The sequence below is a fragment of the Mus musculus genome, chromosome 12 (assembly GCF_000001635.26).
Source record: "Mus musculus strain C57BL/6J chromosome 12, GRCm38.p6 C57BL/6J".
In the NCBI taxonomy this organism is placed as follows: Eukaryota; Metazoa; Chordata; class Mammalia; order Rodentia; family Muridae; genus Mus; species Mus musculus.
This window is the reverse complement of record NC_000078.6, coordinates 76,894,272-76,911,042: the sequence shown is the minus strand read 5'-3', so window position 1 is coordinate 76,911,042 and position 16,771 is coordinate 76,894,272. Positions and strand designations below refer to the sequence as shown.

The window sequence follows — 16,771 nt, the reverse complement described above, 5'->3', positions numbered from 1 at the left end:
ACCACTGAAGCAAGCAGTGGCAGTCAAAACATTTTCTAAAAAACAAAACAAAACAAAAACCAAAACCCCCAAAAAACAAGCAACATTCTATTTATTTGTTTTGCGTGGGAGGGGATCACATGTGGAGGTGAGACAACTCTTGGGAGTCAGTTCTCTATTTCCACCATGTGAGTCCCTGAGACTGAACCCAGGCTGTCAGACATGCCAGCAGAAGCCTTTATCCGCTGGGCCATCTTACTGACCCAAAAAACCATATTTCTGATGGTGACATATGCTCAGCCACAGCGGGGGGTCTTTTCTCAAAGGTCCAGGCCCTCTGCCCCTTTTCAGACCTGGATAACGCACCATTTTGACTATGTGTACACATTTTGACTATGTGTACAGGGAGTGTTTCACTCTGCCGTGACCAAACTCAGCTCTGCAATGGAGGCTGTGCATCACACCAGCTGAGATGGCAGCTCCAGTCACTGTGGGGGCTGGGGCAGGGTGGGGATGCTCCCTTCAGATAACAGGGAGTGGCTCAGGGGAAGGTCATCCTGCCCCAGCAGGAGAGATCTGAAACCATGGGAACTGGATGGTATTCTGCTCCGAGAGCCCCAAGGGTGGGAGGCTCCATACCAGCCCTCAAAACCCCAGGCAGTCAGAGTTTCCTTTCAACAGTGCTGGGTTAGCGACAGACCAGTAGCAGTGTGGACTCACCTTGAGCGTGGAGGGCTCGGTGCAGCAGGGGCAGGAGCCCTGCCTGCCAGAAGGAGTAGCAGCCGTCCACCAGCTTGTTGCAGCGGCCCTGAAAGCCTCCTTCAAACCGCATCTGCCGGCTTGTCACCCATTGCTGAGAAAAGACACGGTAGAGGTGGGTATGAGCCAAAGACATACAGCTACAAGGGCCACTCGCTCCGTGGGAAAATGTCTGGGGTTCTGGCTTCCCTTCCTCTCCTCCCCTTCCCCAGTGGCAACTGTCATTTAAACCTGGCCATTTTGAAACAACGGGCAGTGATCACTGCTCAGGGCTGAAAAGACAACCACCATTTTTCACTTAGCATAAAAAGTGAAAGGTTTCTTCTTTGTTACACTGTGTGTGTGTGTGTACATGTGATAGATTATATACATATATATATATATATATATATATACACACACACACACACACACACACACACACACACACAGATATATCTTCTTTGTCTCCTTCATTGCTATTTCCTGTCACCCCCTCCCCAGGTTTGTTCTTTTCTCCTCCCCAAATAGTCACCCAGCACCCTGTTACATATAGCCCATTACCCTCTCTTGTTCCCACTAGGTCCAAATCGAAGCAGGTGCTGAGTGCAGAGGCCCGCAAAGGTCTCTAAAAACACAGCTTGGGACAGAAAACTCAGGCAGGAGCACTTGTCTCTTTTCATCACTTCTCACGGGAGTTTGTTCAAAGCAGAGGAGGGAAGTGTTGGGCTGATCTCATCCGATGACATCAGGCTAGCCCTGCCTTTACCTGGTACCTGAGGACGTGCACTCAAGTCCCTACTAGGACTGAGAGCCACTGAGCCTTGCTACCGAATGATTACTTCCTGGTCTAGCCTCCAGTTCTCCTGGGGTGATACAAGGGAAATCTTGGGCTGAAGCTATAAACTGGCACTTGTCACCCGGTGGCCACACCTGATACCACCGCTCCTGGCTTATCTCCACATTCTCTAAACACACTCCAACAAGATAGCCTTGGAGGGATGAGCAGGGCAACTAGCTGAGCAGATACAATGCTCTCTCTCTTCCTGCTCAGCCTGAGGCCACAGAGCTGCACCACTGGACTGAAAAGGAACAAGGGGCCTATGCCCAGAACCCGAAGCCCTCCTAGACTGAGTTCCTGAATGCAGATGCAGGGGACTCTTTAGAGGAAAGCCTGGACTTCTTCAAATATAATAGAGTTAGAGTATGCCCCTGGTCATGGCAATACAAGTCAGCCTCGGATGCCTAGACGGACAGAAACCTGTGTGTTTAGGTAGTAACACCCTCCCCCCCAAAGCTGGTCTTAAATGAACCTTCAGGAACTGCTATTTAATGACAGTCAGCTAAACACTCAAAGGGGGTGGGGACGGGCAACAACTCTACCTTTGACTCACCCCAAAATGTGAGTAGATTCAAGTCATGCTTTTGTTCCAGTGCCTAAAGCCAGGGGTTGGTTCCACTTCCCTTGGATATAGGAAATCAAAGCCACCTCCTCCCTCCCCCTCTCTCTCTTGTTTTTCTGAGACAGGGTTTCTCTGTGTAGCCCTGGCTGTCCTGGAACTTGCTCTGTAGACCAGGCTGGCCTTCCACCCAGAGATCTGCCTGCCTCTGCCTCCTGTCTGTGCTGGGAGTAAAGGCGTGCACCACCACTGCCCGGCTCAGATACTGGTTGTTTCTAGCAAAGAGAGGGAAGGGGGTCACAGGGAGAAGGAGGGCTAGCATTTATGGAGCACCCTCTGTCTACCAAGCTCTTTATGGGTCGTCTTCTTTAACCCTAAGGAATAGGGATTATTATTCCCACTTTCCGGAGGGAAAGAGACAGCGCAGCTAAAGCAGATCAGAAAATAGTCAGGGATTTTTGGCTAAGAGGTAGATGCAGCGCAAGCCTACAGCACTGACATTTTAAACTTAGGCATGCACTAGTATATTCCTCCTTTTTGCCTACAGCATGTGTACTGGCTGGTTTTGTGTGTCAACTTGACACAAGCTGGAGTCATCACAGAGGAAGGAGCCTCAGTTGAGGAAATGCCTCCAAGAGATCCAGCTGTAAAGCATTTTCTCAATTAGTGATCAAGGCAGGAGGGCCCAGCCCGTTGTGAATAATGCCATCCCTGGGATGGTAGTACTGGGTTCTATAAGAAGGCAGGCTGAGCAAGTCAAGGGAAGCAAGCCAATAAGCAGCTCCCCTCCATGGCCTCTGCATCAGCTCCTGCCTCCAGGTTCCTGCCCTGTGTGAGTTCCTGTCCTGACTTCCTTTGGTGATGAACAGCAGTGTGGAAGTGGAAACTGAATCAACTATTTCCTCCCTAACTTGCTTCTTGGCTGTGGTGTTTTCACTGCAACAATAGAAACCCTGGCTGAGACAACACGGGACTTTACATTTCATCTCCTAAGGATGATCATATTGTAAAATGTACCCTCAAAGTTGGTCATTCAGTATCAGTTTTCCAGAACCTCCACAGCGCATGCTGTGTGAGAGGCTTTCTCTCACAATGAGGGCACAGTGCTGCTTGTTACACTACCACAAAATATAAAAGCAACACTCTAGAGGGCTCAGGACGGCTCAACAATGAGGGCTTGGCATCCGCTCTCAGAGAGAGCTGAAGGTCTAGTGTAGCTGGTTTGCTTTCATGATAGCCAGGGGAGCGATACCTCCCAAAAGACAAAGGGACCATATTCTCTCTGTATGTCCTAGGTTTCCCTTAACATGACCGCTTTTTGAGCACTGGCCAAGAGCTTGGGGGGTCTAGAAGAGATGTCCAGACCTCCCAATAGCATTTTCCCAGCTCTGCCTGGGGAACTTGCTGGAATGCAGATATGGAATTTTCACAGGTAATAAATCCTTGGCTCTTAAATGCTTCAAAGCTCTTCTGAGAGCCTCTTCTCTTAGGTGATTCTAAGACACATGGTAATAGTGAATCCTGTGGGACCATTGCTATTCTTGGGGCAAAGGTACAATGGCTCATTCCAGGTGGTGGGTGGAGGACTCAAGTCCACTCTGGGTCTGTTCAGAAACTTCAAAACAGGCAGGAGGAGAGGTAGGAGAAGGGAGTTGAGACCGAGGGCAGCTGTTTGCTCCTTCTGCTGACTCAGGGCTGGGCAGACACCAGCAACCACACCTGAGGCTCCATCTGCGCTCAGTGCCTGAGCTCAGCCCTCCTTTCCCATCACCAGACTTCCCCATGGTCCCAGAGATCGAGTCACATCACCAGTCCTAGGCTCGGGGAGAGGGTGGTGCAACAGCTACTCACTAGCAAGCTCTTCAGGTTCAAAGAACGTTCCTTCTTGAGGATAACCAGCGCAGCCAAGCCACAGAAGGTGTAGCCACCGTGGGCTTCCATCCCTGGCACCCCACCAATGCCGCCTTCCCAGTTCTGGCACCTAAGAGATCAAAAGAAGCAGATGTGGAGAGTGCAGGGACGGGGACAGGCGTCCTGACCATATTCTGGTGGCAGAGAATAAGTCGGCTCTGATTAAAGCATAAGATGGTAGCACCATGGATAGAGCTGTGCTGATTTATTACCTTGGCTGCATGTGTGTGTGTGTGTGTGTGTGTGTGTGTGTGTGTGTGTGTGTGCACGTGCATATGGCAGTCAGAAGTCAGCTTTGGGTGCTGTTCCTCAGGAGGGCTAGCCACGGGTTTTTTTTTGAGACAGAGTCTCTCACTAGATCCTGGGGAATCAATGAGTCCTAGGGATCCCCAAACCCCCTCCCCAGTGCCGGGATTACAAGTATGTCTGGCTTTTCACATGGGTACTGGGCTCAGGTCCTCTTGCTTGCACAGAGCACTTTATAGGCTGAACTACCTCCCTAGCCCCTTATCTAATGTTAGCAGATTCCTTTTCCTAGAAAACAAAACCAGTAGGCCTTGGAGATTTAGAAACTGTCCACTCACATAAGAAATGGAGTAGCACTGGTCAATCCTCATGGGAAAAGCTGCAGGGTAGTATATGTAGCAGAGTCAGCAAGTTAACATGAAGTAGAAAAATAACTGCTATCTCTGGCTATTTTCAAGTACAAGTTTATTGGTGAGTGCCTTTTCACTTTTGTCTAGTTTCTTCCTTTTCACCCTAGCTCTGGAGCTCAAACTCAGGACTTGACACACGCTGGGCCACACCCGTCCCTCTGATTTCCAGTTTCCTGTTTCTGTTTGTTTCATGTAGCCAGGCTGGTCTTGAATTTCCTAGAGGACCCCTGTCTGGCCTGACCTCTATGCCACTCAAGTGCTAGGATCCAGATGTGTGGCACCCTGCTACAGCTATCTGGGTTGTCTGCTGGTTTTTTGGTTTGGTTTGGCTTGGTTTGGTTTGTTTTTGTTTTTGTTTTGTTTTTTTGTAGTACTGGAGATTAGACCAGGGCATTGTACATGCTAGGCAAGGACTCTACCACTGAGCTACATCTCAGCCTGCTTTTTGCTTTTGGAAGTAGGTCAGGTCCCTAAGCTGCCCAGGCTGGCCTTGCATTACTCACTCTATAGTCCAGGCAAGACCTAGATTTGGGATTCTCCTGTTTTAGCCTCTGGAATAGCTGGAATACGAACCCACACTACCAGGCTGCATGGCTTAAAACTTCTGTAATGAACACACACACACTTTGAGCTATGTTGTTGGCAACTCTGTTGTCCAGGTGGGCTCAAGTGATCCTCCTACGTCAGCTTCACAGAGACTGGAACTACCTGGGTGTGATAGCTCACGGCTGTAATTTCAGAACTCGTAAGGCCGAGGCAGGAGGACTGCCTGGGCCACAGAGTAAGATCCTCTCTCAAACAAAAACAAACAATACCAACGATAAACCCCCTAAGTATAAGATTGTGCCCAGCTTGTAACTGCTCAAAAATAAACTTTGTGAGGACTGGAGAGATGGCTCAGTGGTTAAGCGAACTGACTGCTCCTGAGTTCAAATCCCAGCAACCACATGGTGGTTCACAACTATCCATAATGAGATCTGATGCCCTCTTCTAGTGTGTCTGAAGACAGCTACAGTGTACTTAGATATAATAATAAATAAATCTTTAAAAAAATAAACTTTGTTTTTAAATTTTAGAATTTTCCATATACTTAAACTATCTGATGTTTTAGTCTAGTACCTAGGACTAATCTCTAAGCTACAGGCCAGCCTGGTCTACACAGCAAGTTTCAGTCCATCGAGAGCTGCATATGAGACTCTACTTTATTCATTGAAGTAGTTTCTTTCTTTTTTGGGGGGATAGGCGAGGGGTGGTATTCAAGACAGAATTTTTCTGTGTAACCCTGGCTGTCCAAGAATTTGATCTGTAGACCAGGCTGGCTTCGAACTCACAGAGATCCTCTGCCTCTGCCTGCTGAGTACTGGGATTAAAAGTGTGCGCCACCACTACCCAGTCAGAGGTAGTTTCTTGTTGAACCTGCAGCTTGCTGCTTCTAGCTAGTCTAGGGGGCAGGCTTGCCCAGGATATGTTCTGTTTCTGTCACCCAAGTGCTGGGATTCCAGGCAGCCGCCATGACTGCCCAGAGTTTACATGGCTCTGAGGAGCTGAACTCTGGTCCTCACGCTTGCACAGCAAGTGCTGGGTCTCCTGCCACCTCCCCAGCCCATGCATCACCTGTGGGTCAGCAGGACAGGGCCACTTCTAAGAACTGACCTTACATGTTTGCTACAACCCCATATTTGAGAGCAGAGTGTCAGGCCAACTTAAAAATTCAGATGTGTGTGAGCAGAGGCTGAGATATAAACATGCTGCATCTTACAACAGACCATCACCTGCTCATTAAGTAGTGCTACGGAGTTATGAAAATGTTTCAGGTATTACATGAATGCTAGAAAACAACAGTGTACTGTATGGCTGACTTTCCAGAACTCTGGAAGAATATACATTAAAAAAAAAAAAAGGTCGGGTGTGGTGGCGCACGCCTTTAATCCCAGCACTGGGGAGGCAGAGGCAGGTGGATTTCTGAGTTCGAGGCCAGCCTGGTTTACAAAGTGAGTTCCAGGACAGCCAGGGCTATACAGAGAAACCCTGTCACGAAAAACCAAAAAAAAAAAAAAAAAAAAAAAAGTCTGAGGCTGGGCATGTTGTACATGCTGTTAGTCCCAGTACTTGGGAAGCAGAGGCAGGTGGATCTTTGTGAGTTCCAGGTCAGCCAGGGTTACATAGTGAGACCCTGTCTCAAGAAACAAAATCAACAACCAAAAATTTATAATGGTCACTTTTAACTGTCAACTTGACACAGTGTGGACTCACTGGAGAGAATAGTGTGAGTGAAGGGTGTCTAGAGGAGGTTGCCCCCCCCCAGCCGCTCGCATGTCTGAGGGAGACTGCCTTGATTGCGTTAACTGATATGGGCAGTGCCATATCCTGCGTTAGGTCCTGAACTGTGTAAGAGTGGAAAGAGGGCTGAGCACTAGTAAGCAAGAGCGCACTCATTTCTCTCTGCTCCGGCCTAGCAAGTTCCTGTTCCCTCTACTTACTTCTGTTCTGTGATGTATCCTAGACTCTTGAAGTAAAGCAACCCCCCACGCACTGATTTCTATAAGGATATTTTATCACAACACTAGCGAATGAAACTCGGAGAGCTGGTATCATGGTGGTAGATTATAAGGAAGTCAGATTTTCTTCTTTGCCTCCCTATAACAAGCATGTTTTATCTATGAAGTCATTTTTTTTAAAGATTTATTTATTATATGTAAGTACACTGTAGCTTCAGACACTCCAGAAGAGGGCATCAGATCCCATTACAGATGGTTGTGAGCCACCATGTGGTTGCTGGGATTTGAACTCAGGACCTTTGGAAGAGCAGTCGGTGCTCTTAACCGCTGAGCCATTTCTCTAGCCCCCTATGAAGTCATTTTGAGGTCTGTGTGTGTGCATGTGTGCAGCACCTGGATGTGTGCTGGCATTGAATCAGCGGCCCCACTCATGCAAGCCAAGTACTCTACCACTAGCCCTCTCCCTAGCCCTGAATTTTAAATGTATTTTTAAGTGACACTATCACGATGCATTTCCTAAAGTCACTCTTCTCCTCTGCCACAGTGGAACAGCACAGGTGAACAGGCCTTCATCCAGGAGCTGACAGGACCCCCAAACCCCTCCCCAGAGAGGCCTGAAGTCTGGAGAGCCCACAGGCTTTCTTCTGAGATAACTCAGGCTCAGGGAAACCAGCTACATGCTCAGAGCAGACTGCTCTTGTCTGTCTGTCCCTCAACCTCCATCACCACCCAAACACGAACCTCACTTTAGATTGCCAGTGCACTTGGCTACTTGGACTAGAGAAAGCACTCGTATCTGAAAAGTAAGGCGAGTGACAAGTTTGCAAGGGAGATCAAGTTCCTTTCTCTGCTAAACTAATCTTTGCTTCGGCTGCAAAAGGTAATAGTAAAACAGTTTATACTCCTAAGAGTGTGAAAGAATACACACTGCAAAGAAACTTCTTGCCCATTCTCAACCCCTAGTTCCCATGACCAGCAGAGACCTATCAGTCTCTGTGCCTCAGTCTGTCTCCTCTGTGTCTCGTTCACACACACATCACACATACTACACACACATACTCCACACACTATATACACTATATACACATACATATATACATACAGTACATACATGGTACACACATACACTACATGCACACACACCACACACATATACTAAAGACATATATTCTGCTTTCCTTCCCGTGGTTTTATACAAACAGGAGCATATGATATACCCTCTCTGCGCCTTGCTTTTCTTCAGCTAATAAGACTCTTAGGAAATGACCATGGTGGCGCATGCCTGTAATCTCAGCACTGATAGATGGAAGAAAATCAGAGTTCATGCCAGCCTCAACTATATAGCAAATTCAAACCCAGCCTGAGCTGCCAAAGACCCTGTCTTCCACACACCCACACCCACAAACACAAATAATGGACAACACAAAGAACTGAATGCAATAGCCCAATAAAACAGAAGTAAGAGGATTTAAATGCATAAACAGCCAGGATAAAGACAGCAGGAGATGACATGAGCACAGGCTAGCAATAGCGAAATCCTAAAAGCTGACTGACAAGTAGAGAGGCTAACAGCACCTAACCAGCTGGTTAGAGAAACCTACCTCCGTTCTGGGCTGGTGGCAGAGAAGCAGCAGCAGCCAAAAGCAGGAACATGCTTGATTTTTATGATGGTTTAAGTAAGAATGGCCCCTATAAACTCAAATGCTTGAATGTTTAGTCCCAGGGCGTGGCACTATTTGAGGATTAGGAGGTGTGCCCTTGTTGGAGTGGGTGTGTCACAGGGGATGAGCTTTGAGGTTTCAAAACCCCATGCCAGGCCCAGTCTCCACTCTCTCTCCCTCTTTCTTCTCTGTTTCTCTTCTTTCTCCTCTCCCTTCCTCTGCCTCTATGTCTCCCTCTGTCTCTCCCTGTCTGTCTGTCTGTCTGTCTATCTATCTCTAAAATCCATGCTTCTACCAAAAGGGAGGAGGGTGCTGAATCCCAGCTTCCACAGCAGAAAGAAGGGATCAGTGGGAGGCCACCTCAGGGCCCAAACACCTCACCTTTTCCCTACTTGTAATTCATAAGAAGCCTGCAAGGTTCACACCCTAGGCAGGAATTTGAAAGCTCAAGAACAAAGCCCTCAGAGATACTGAATTCCCTGAAAACCAGCTAGGTCTTAACTCAGCCTGGGTGCAGGCTCTGTCAGCCTTTCAGTATCAGACACAGCATGAATAGGGTTGCTAAGCACCAGATGCAGGGGGCGCATCTCCATATGGAAGAGAGACCCAGCCTCAAAGGCAATGGGGAGGAGACAAGCTGGGCCCAGAAGAAAACTGCTTAAAGTTGCATCTTATCTTATTTTGAAGTTTTATTTATTTTTTGTGTATGGATGTTTTGCCTGCATGTTTGCTTGTATACCATGTGCAGTCCCTGTGGAGGCCAGAAAAGGGAGTCAGATCCCCTGGAACTGGAATTATAGAAGGTTGTGAGCTGCTATGTGAGTGCTGGGGTCGAGCCCATAGCCTCTGGAAGAGCAGCTAGGGCTCTTAGCCATTGAGCCATCTCTGCAGCCCCTTACAGTTGTATCTTAGATAATACTGTGTGAAGGAAGCAAAGATGACAAAGTGGAGCAGCAGAGAATATAAAAAATAAGTATTCAGGGGGAAAAACCAAACTCTGGAAAATTAAAAATAAAACTGGAGAATAAAACAGCAGAAGGATGAAAGGGTAAATGGTTAGGCAAGCTCTTGGAAAACACAAGAAAAGTTAAGATAGAGAACAGACCCCCACTGGGCTTTAAAAGCCATTAGGTCAGCCGGGCGTGGTGGCACACACCTTTAATCCCAGCACTCAGGAGGCAGAGGCAGGCAGATTTCTGAGTTCGAGGCCAGCCTGGTCTATAAAGTGAGTTCCAGGACAGCCAGGACTACACAGAGAAACCCTGTCTCGAAAAACCAAAAAAAAAAAACAAAACAAAAGGTCTTGGTTAGTGGTGGTGAATGCAGACATGTACGGCTGGCCAAGGTGCTGGGAATACGTGTGGGGCACTCTTTCTTTGATAGGACATTGATGCTGCCCCTCTACAGCTCAGAGACCCTCTGAGGGCGGCTGAGAGGCAGGCACAGCCATTGCAGTCACGATCTCACAGGACCTGCCCAGGACTGGGCAATGCTATGTCATGGCTCGGCTCAGGGAGGAGCTTACCAGGCCCTACCCCTCCCAACTGAACTAGTGGTTACTGATGGATTCTGTACCTATTGAGGAGCCCAGTGGATATCCCCAAAGCTGTGGTCACACAGACGACCCTGGGAAAACTCACCGAGTCACAAAACAAAAAAGACATCAATGTGGGAAAGGGACTTGGAGAGAAGGTGGGGAATAGGAGAGGGGTGGAGATAAGAGAGGTGGGGGGGATAGAAGAGGGCGGGTGACAGTAGTCAGAATGCACTATAAATATGTACAAACTGTCTAAGAACAAATTTGATAAAAGTCTTTTAAGATGAGGTTAATACTTGTGTAAAAGATGCTGGGAAAGCAGCCGTGTTATGCTGACATATGCCTATAATCCTAGCACTCAGGAAACTAAGGCAAGATGGCCGACAGTACTGGTCAGCCTTGGGATCACACTGATACCTTGTTTCAAAAATAAAGAAGTTGCTAAAAAAAATACTGCAAGGTGATTTCTTGGTCCTGAAATGTGTGCTTGCAAATGAGAGTCCTGCTGAGTGCCTACCACACAGGGAAATTGATCCACACCAAGATTCACCATCAGGATGTTTCCACACAGCACCAACAAAGGTTCTCGACTGGGTGTCCTGATGGCCTGGCACGGTGGCAGGCAGGCACTACAGTTACCACCACAGGCTAACTCGCTTGAATCTGGTGTGTTCCAGATGTGTATACAATTTAACATCCCATCATTCTACACAAAGAAATGAAATGATGTGTCCAAGGCACAAAGCTAGTGATAAATAGACTGGCTCAGTCAGATCCCCATGTTCCGTGAGTGTCCTGGCAATAAGTCCACCTGAAGACTGGGCTGGACACTCCTACGCAGTGCAGAACATCTCCAAGGCCTGGCCGACTAAGGAAAGGCACAGGGAGTGCAACGTGGCATTAAAACTGAGAGCCAACAACTGCAGAGCGCTGCTCCCCTTCTATACAACCCTGTCTTTCTCTTCTTTTTTCCTTCTGGTTTGCCCAGGGGATGACCTTAGTACCCTAGTGGTGGCAGTGGCAGCCTGGGTCTTAGGGCAGGGCAGGGCAACTAAATCTAATAGAAAGCCACCATCTTTAGCAGGAAAAAACAGGCTACTAGAAAGTGAGGACAAGCCAGGAAGAGTCAGAGATGGAAAAACCCCAATTGAGCTCAAGTTTCTCCGTTGAAAGTACATACACTGGGCAAACCGAGCAGCTTGGAATCAAAACCGATCTGAGATCTGAGCTGCCACCCACGGCAGGGCAGAGCACTGTTTGAAGTTTACAGTGGGAATCTGACTAAGTGGCTTGTCTGCTAAAAACAAAAACATCCTTTGAAGCCATCTAACAGAATCCATTCACGACAATACACCAGCCACCATGTCTAGGACACCATCTAAAGCCATTCAATTCACCAATACCCAGGAAAATGAGACAGGTCTATTTCAAGATACTCACAGGCTGAAAAGACCTACACGTGGGTTTTAAATTTTTTATTTGATTATTTTATTCTACATGTATGTGTGTTTGCCTAACATGCATACCTGTACTACCACATGCCCATGGAGGCCTTTAGAGGGTATTAGATCTCCCAGAAATCAAGTTACATACAGCTGTGAGCCACTATGAGGTTGCTGGGAATTGAACCCTGGACCGCTGGAAGAACAGGCAGTGTGCTTAATAACTGAACCACATACACACCACCCTTTTGAGACAGGGCTTCACTATATTGCCCAGACTTGTTGGTCTTGAATTCCTGGATTCAATGGATCTTTCTGCCTTTTGCTCTGGAGCAGTAGGGACCAGCACGCGCTTCTGCACTGGCTCCCCAAGGGTTTGTACGCAGATATAATTACGTGTTTGCCACAGAAGTGAAGAAGAGCATACTGGGAAGGAATAAAAAGATGGGATCTCTCAACTGAGAAACAAAGCACTAAGAAGAGCCAAATCCAGGGAATGCCCAGTTTCAGTCTCAAAGCACCACCATCTCTCTACTGTGTCCTCAAAGACTGTTAGTTAGTGTGGAAATCAGATCCACTGATGAGGACATGGAAAGTCAGAAGACAACGAAGCAATGCTTACAGACAAATCAGTCTACACCACTGCCAAATTATTAATCTCCAACCAGACAGACCACCAAGCAGGCTTGCAAATAAAGATGCATGCAGGGTCTTAAAAATACATTTCCTAGGTGTCCTTTTCTAAGAACTTTGGGAGTATTATGCTTTATTAAAATGAATAATAAGAAAACAGGGCTCCAACAAAGCAGAAAAATGAAGTGAATTTCATGCTGGAAGGAAGCTTGTAGATGCCTGCTGTGTATCAAGCTGAGAGCAGTCTGTCTAGATCTGAAGCAGGGGTGGAGGTGGGGGTGTGACCCAGAACACACCCACAAATACACACATATACACCACACACAAATACACACCCCCAAACAAATATACACACACAAACACACTCACACATACATACACCCCCCCACAAATATACACACACTCACACACACATACACACCCCACACAAATACACTCACACACACACATACACACCCCCACACAAATACACACTCACATACACACAAATACACTCACACACACACAAATACACACCCCCACACAAATAGACACACATACATACACCCACACACACAAATACACACACACACACACACATACACACACACACACAAATACACACATACTCACACACACATACACACCCCCACATAAATACACACTCACTCACACATATACACACACAAACACGTGCCTTTTGTTTTCTGTTTTCTATTTTAAAAAGGCTCTCTTACAGCCCAGGCTAGCCTGAAACTCAGGATGGGGCTAAAGAAGGCCTTCTGAATGCTGTGATCACCTTGTGGGTACCGAGGGCCACCACACCCAGTCCTGTTTCCAGTGTTTTGTTCTTATAAATGAGTCTTTGTCTCTTTCATGCACGTGGGTGAGTTTCTGTAGGAGTGAAGTTTCTGGGTTTTCTAAGCAAGGCTGTTTTGAGATATTGCCAAACTGCTTTAATCAATTTAGACATACTCTCACCAAGGCTACTCACCAAAGGTTTTGATCTGTGCCAATATAAACTATAATATAGCATTAATGGAAGTCTAAAAATAATCCCAGGTACTTATAAAGGGCACAGAACTAACTCCTAAGACAGCTCTTATAATTTTATATTCCCTTCTGGGCTTTCAAGTTTTTTATGTTTCTTGACTGCTAGCTCTCTGGGGACTGGGGACCATGTGACTTCTCCCACCTGGCTATCCATTCGGCCGTGCCTTCAAAGAGGTCTGGAGTGATGATGTTGGTGAGAGAGGCTACCGAGGCAGCACAGTATGCACTCCTGCAAAGACGGAAACAGGGAAACACATTAGGCTCCAAGGAAAAGCCAGAACGAGGCCCAGAAAAATGCCTGGGTACATTACTGCAGTCACATCTCATTCTTGGCACACAGCTGTTCTTCTTGGGTCTCCGAGAGGTGTGACATTCTGTCTGGATGGAGTTGCTCACGACACGGCTTCAGTGAAGGAACATGGCATTCTCTGTCTCCGCACAGGCATACTACAGCCTCAGAATTGATGGTCATATCAATTCATCTCAAAAATAGATTGAGCCCTTTTTCCAAAGACCTACCAACGGTTCCCACATCTCATCTGGTGTTGATGAGGTTCGTTCGGATGTCTCACTGCTACGGACTCAGGACCTCTGTCTGAACTCACTCCGAAGCAGGCCACCACACTCTACTAGCTGCTCAAGCCACACAAGAGAGACAGGAATTGGTACATCCTTATGCCTCTAGAGAAAAGAGCTCTGATTTCAAGTGTTGTCATCAGATACGCAGAAACACACCTTTCAGCAAAAAAAAAAAAAAAAAAAAAAAAAAAAAAAAGTAGGAACAGTGCTTTGGATATGGCTCAGTTGGTAAAGTGCTTACCAAGCACGCACAAAGCCCTAGTTGTGCAAAACTGGTCATGGTAATGTATGCCCTAATCTCAACACTCAAGAGGCAGAGGCAGGGGGATGGCAAGTTCAAGGTTATTCTCAACTTGAGATACATGAGATACTGTTTCAAACGGAAAACATAAGAAGGTAGCCCTGTCTTTCCGGAAGGCAGGGTAGTTCTGGGGATCTAACTCAGGGCTGTGCACACGCCATGAGCATTCTCTTCCACTAAGCTCTATTTCCAGCTATCTGAAAATGAGCAAATAAAATAAAATAAAATATGATTTGAGATACTCTTGTCATTCTATTCGTTCAGTCATAAGTCTCAGGACATTCATCTTCTCCACCTGTCATGGAACCCATTCATACAGTCTTTTCCAATACCCACCATGGAAAGTCAAAAATTATTTCTTTGAATTCTACTTACAAATCCTGACTCTAAGAGCTCAGAAGGAACAGGAGAGGGAAGGAAAAGAAAGCTTGGCTCCCATCTTATTCTATGTATAGACTTAACATGAAGCCAACCTTACTGAGGCATTCTATAGAAATCTCTGCAGAAGCCACGGGCTTGAATGTCCTATCAGCATTTATGACCGGCCAGGCTTCCACTGGCCAAAGGCACAGCAGAGGTTGAGCTGCGCCAGCAGGCATCCTGAGTGCACAAGAGAGAGTCAAGTGTGCCGAGGGCCAAATGCTGTCGTTTACCATATGCTAACTTTGAAGGTATGATCTAATTTCCTCCAGGCCTTGAGCTGCTCACAAAGGCCCAGCACTGTTTTCGGAGGCTCTTGAATCCTAATGAGGTAGGGAGGGGGCCTGTAATGCAGTCTGCCTTTCATCAGAACTGACAGGGGAGGCAGTTGTGGAATTCTGTCCTCCAGGGTGTGACGTGGCTGCTACAGTCTTGAAATCAGAGCAGTTGTGATGACTTCAATAGATCCTCACAAGATAGTGTCTATTAATATTCCTGTGTAGGAGGAGGGTGGGGGCGGGGCATCAGACCCTTATTGGAGACACTGGCCACTTCTTTTCTGAAACCTGCTTCCCCACTAGGTGTATGTAATCCTGACCTGAGCTGTACGTGGTCTTAGGTGCTAGAGAGTATGTAGGAGGTAGAAGATTGCTTGGGGTGAGGATCTGAATAAAGCAGCTATCATGACTAAACTGTTTCTTTGGCCTGTTATTTTCCAATCTACTGAGGGTGAACAGAAATTCGCCTCCTAGGACAAGACAATCAGCAACTAGTGGCCGGGCAGGGGATGAATGGAACCAGAGATGAGTTGAGGGCAGTACAGTTACATGGCCTCTGCTAAAGGAGATGGGCTAGCAACTGAGGCTGAGCCATCTGAGGGAAGAGCATCCAGGGGGCGCTCCAATGTGGCCTTCTTTCCCCATGTGGTCTGGATAAGCATGTCTCCATGCTGGAACAGCAAGTGAAGCCTCCCCAATAATGATGTAAGACATGAAACAGAAGCTGAGCTGTCTAACCCAAAGTCTGCAGGGGAGATCCCAGGGCAACTGTCCTCCTCTCTACTCCTTGATGTGACACAGGGTGACAGGCTTCTTGATGTCTGTATTAGAGACACCCTCAGATGGTTGATGGACCCAAGAATAAATCACCATCCCTGACGCCTCCATGTACGGATGGAATAGGACAGCCAAGAAAACCAAGACTGTGGCCGATGAGACAAGCAGCAGAAACTGAGCTGTCTGCCCGGAGGATGGAATCTGCTCACGGGAGGGAGGAGTTAGAGTGGGATGGGGCATGTGGGTGTTGTACTCCATGTTAGCCTTCCAGCAGGATGCCCTAGCCTAGATAAAGACAAGAGGGAGAGGTGCTGGCTTGCCACTGCTTAGGGCTGGAGCAAACAATGGGAAAGTGTAAATTGGATCTGTACAAATAACCCTCTGCAATCCAAGAGTCTGGAACGCGTGGGAAAAATCAAACAGGGAAACGAGGTAGAAACGATAGCAAGGGAAGGAGGCCTGGGAGAGGAGCAGGTGAGAGTTCTGTGTGTTCAGCAGGGAGCTAAGAAGGACATTAAAGCAGTGGGCGCCTTGGGACTGGGTTATGGGTCTTTTGAGGTTTGCCAGTGACCACGCTGTGTAATGATCTCTGTGAGGAAGGAGAGGTGCTGGTGGACCTGGGTAATTTAGACTGGCATGTCCATCTGGTTTGTAAAGGGCTAAAGCCATCAAGAGGAGGTTTGAAAAAGAAAAACCAGATAAAACGGCCTGTTCGTGTCCGGGTCACTTGAAAGCAAATGAGGCAAAAATCTGTGTTCACATGGAATTCGTAAAAAAGCTGACAGAAAGTCAAATACATTATGAGCTTCTAGTATAGTGTTTCTCAACCTGTAGGTCGAGACCTCCTTGGGGTCCAACAACCCTTTCACAGAGCTCACCTAAGATCATCAGAAAACACAGATGATTTGCATTACAATTCATAACAGCAG

General features: G+C 47.2%; 1 protein-coding gene and 1 long non-coding RNA gene across 4 annotated transcripts in view; one reads left to right on the top strand and one right to left on the bottom strand.

Annotated features, from left to right (window-relative positions):
• Nucleotides 1-16,771, bottom strand: part of Fntb (farnesyltransferase, CAAX box, beta) — an 84,013-nt gene that overhangs the window by 10,370 nt on the left and 56,872 nt on the right. For 2 of the 3 annotated variants that reach the window (NM_145927.2, XM_006515404.3), the window contains 3 exons: nucleotides 13,630-13,716; nucleotides 3,969-4,098; nucleotides 700-832 (listed from right to left, as the gene is read on the bottom strand). In NM_145927.2, coding sequence (NP_666039.1) covers nucleotides 700-832; nucleotides 3,969-4,098; nucleotides 13,630-13,716 — 350 coding nt within the window. The remainder of the gene's footprint in view (nucleotides 1-699; nucleotides 833-3,968; nucleotides 4,099-13,629; nucleotides 13,717-16,771) is intronic. The other variant, XR_001780410.2, reaches the window with a different exon arrangement.
• Nucleotides 764-15,479, top strand: Gm46358. Its single transcript, XR_001780630.2, has 2 exons — nucleotides 764-853; nucleotides 13,594-15,479. It is a non-coding gene; the product is annotated as a predicted gene, 46358 (long non-coding RNA).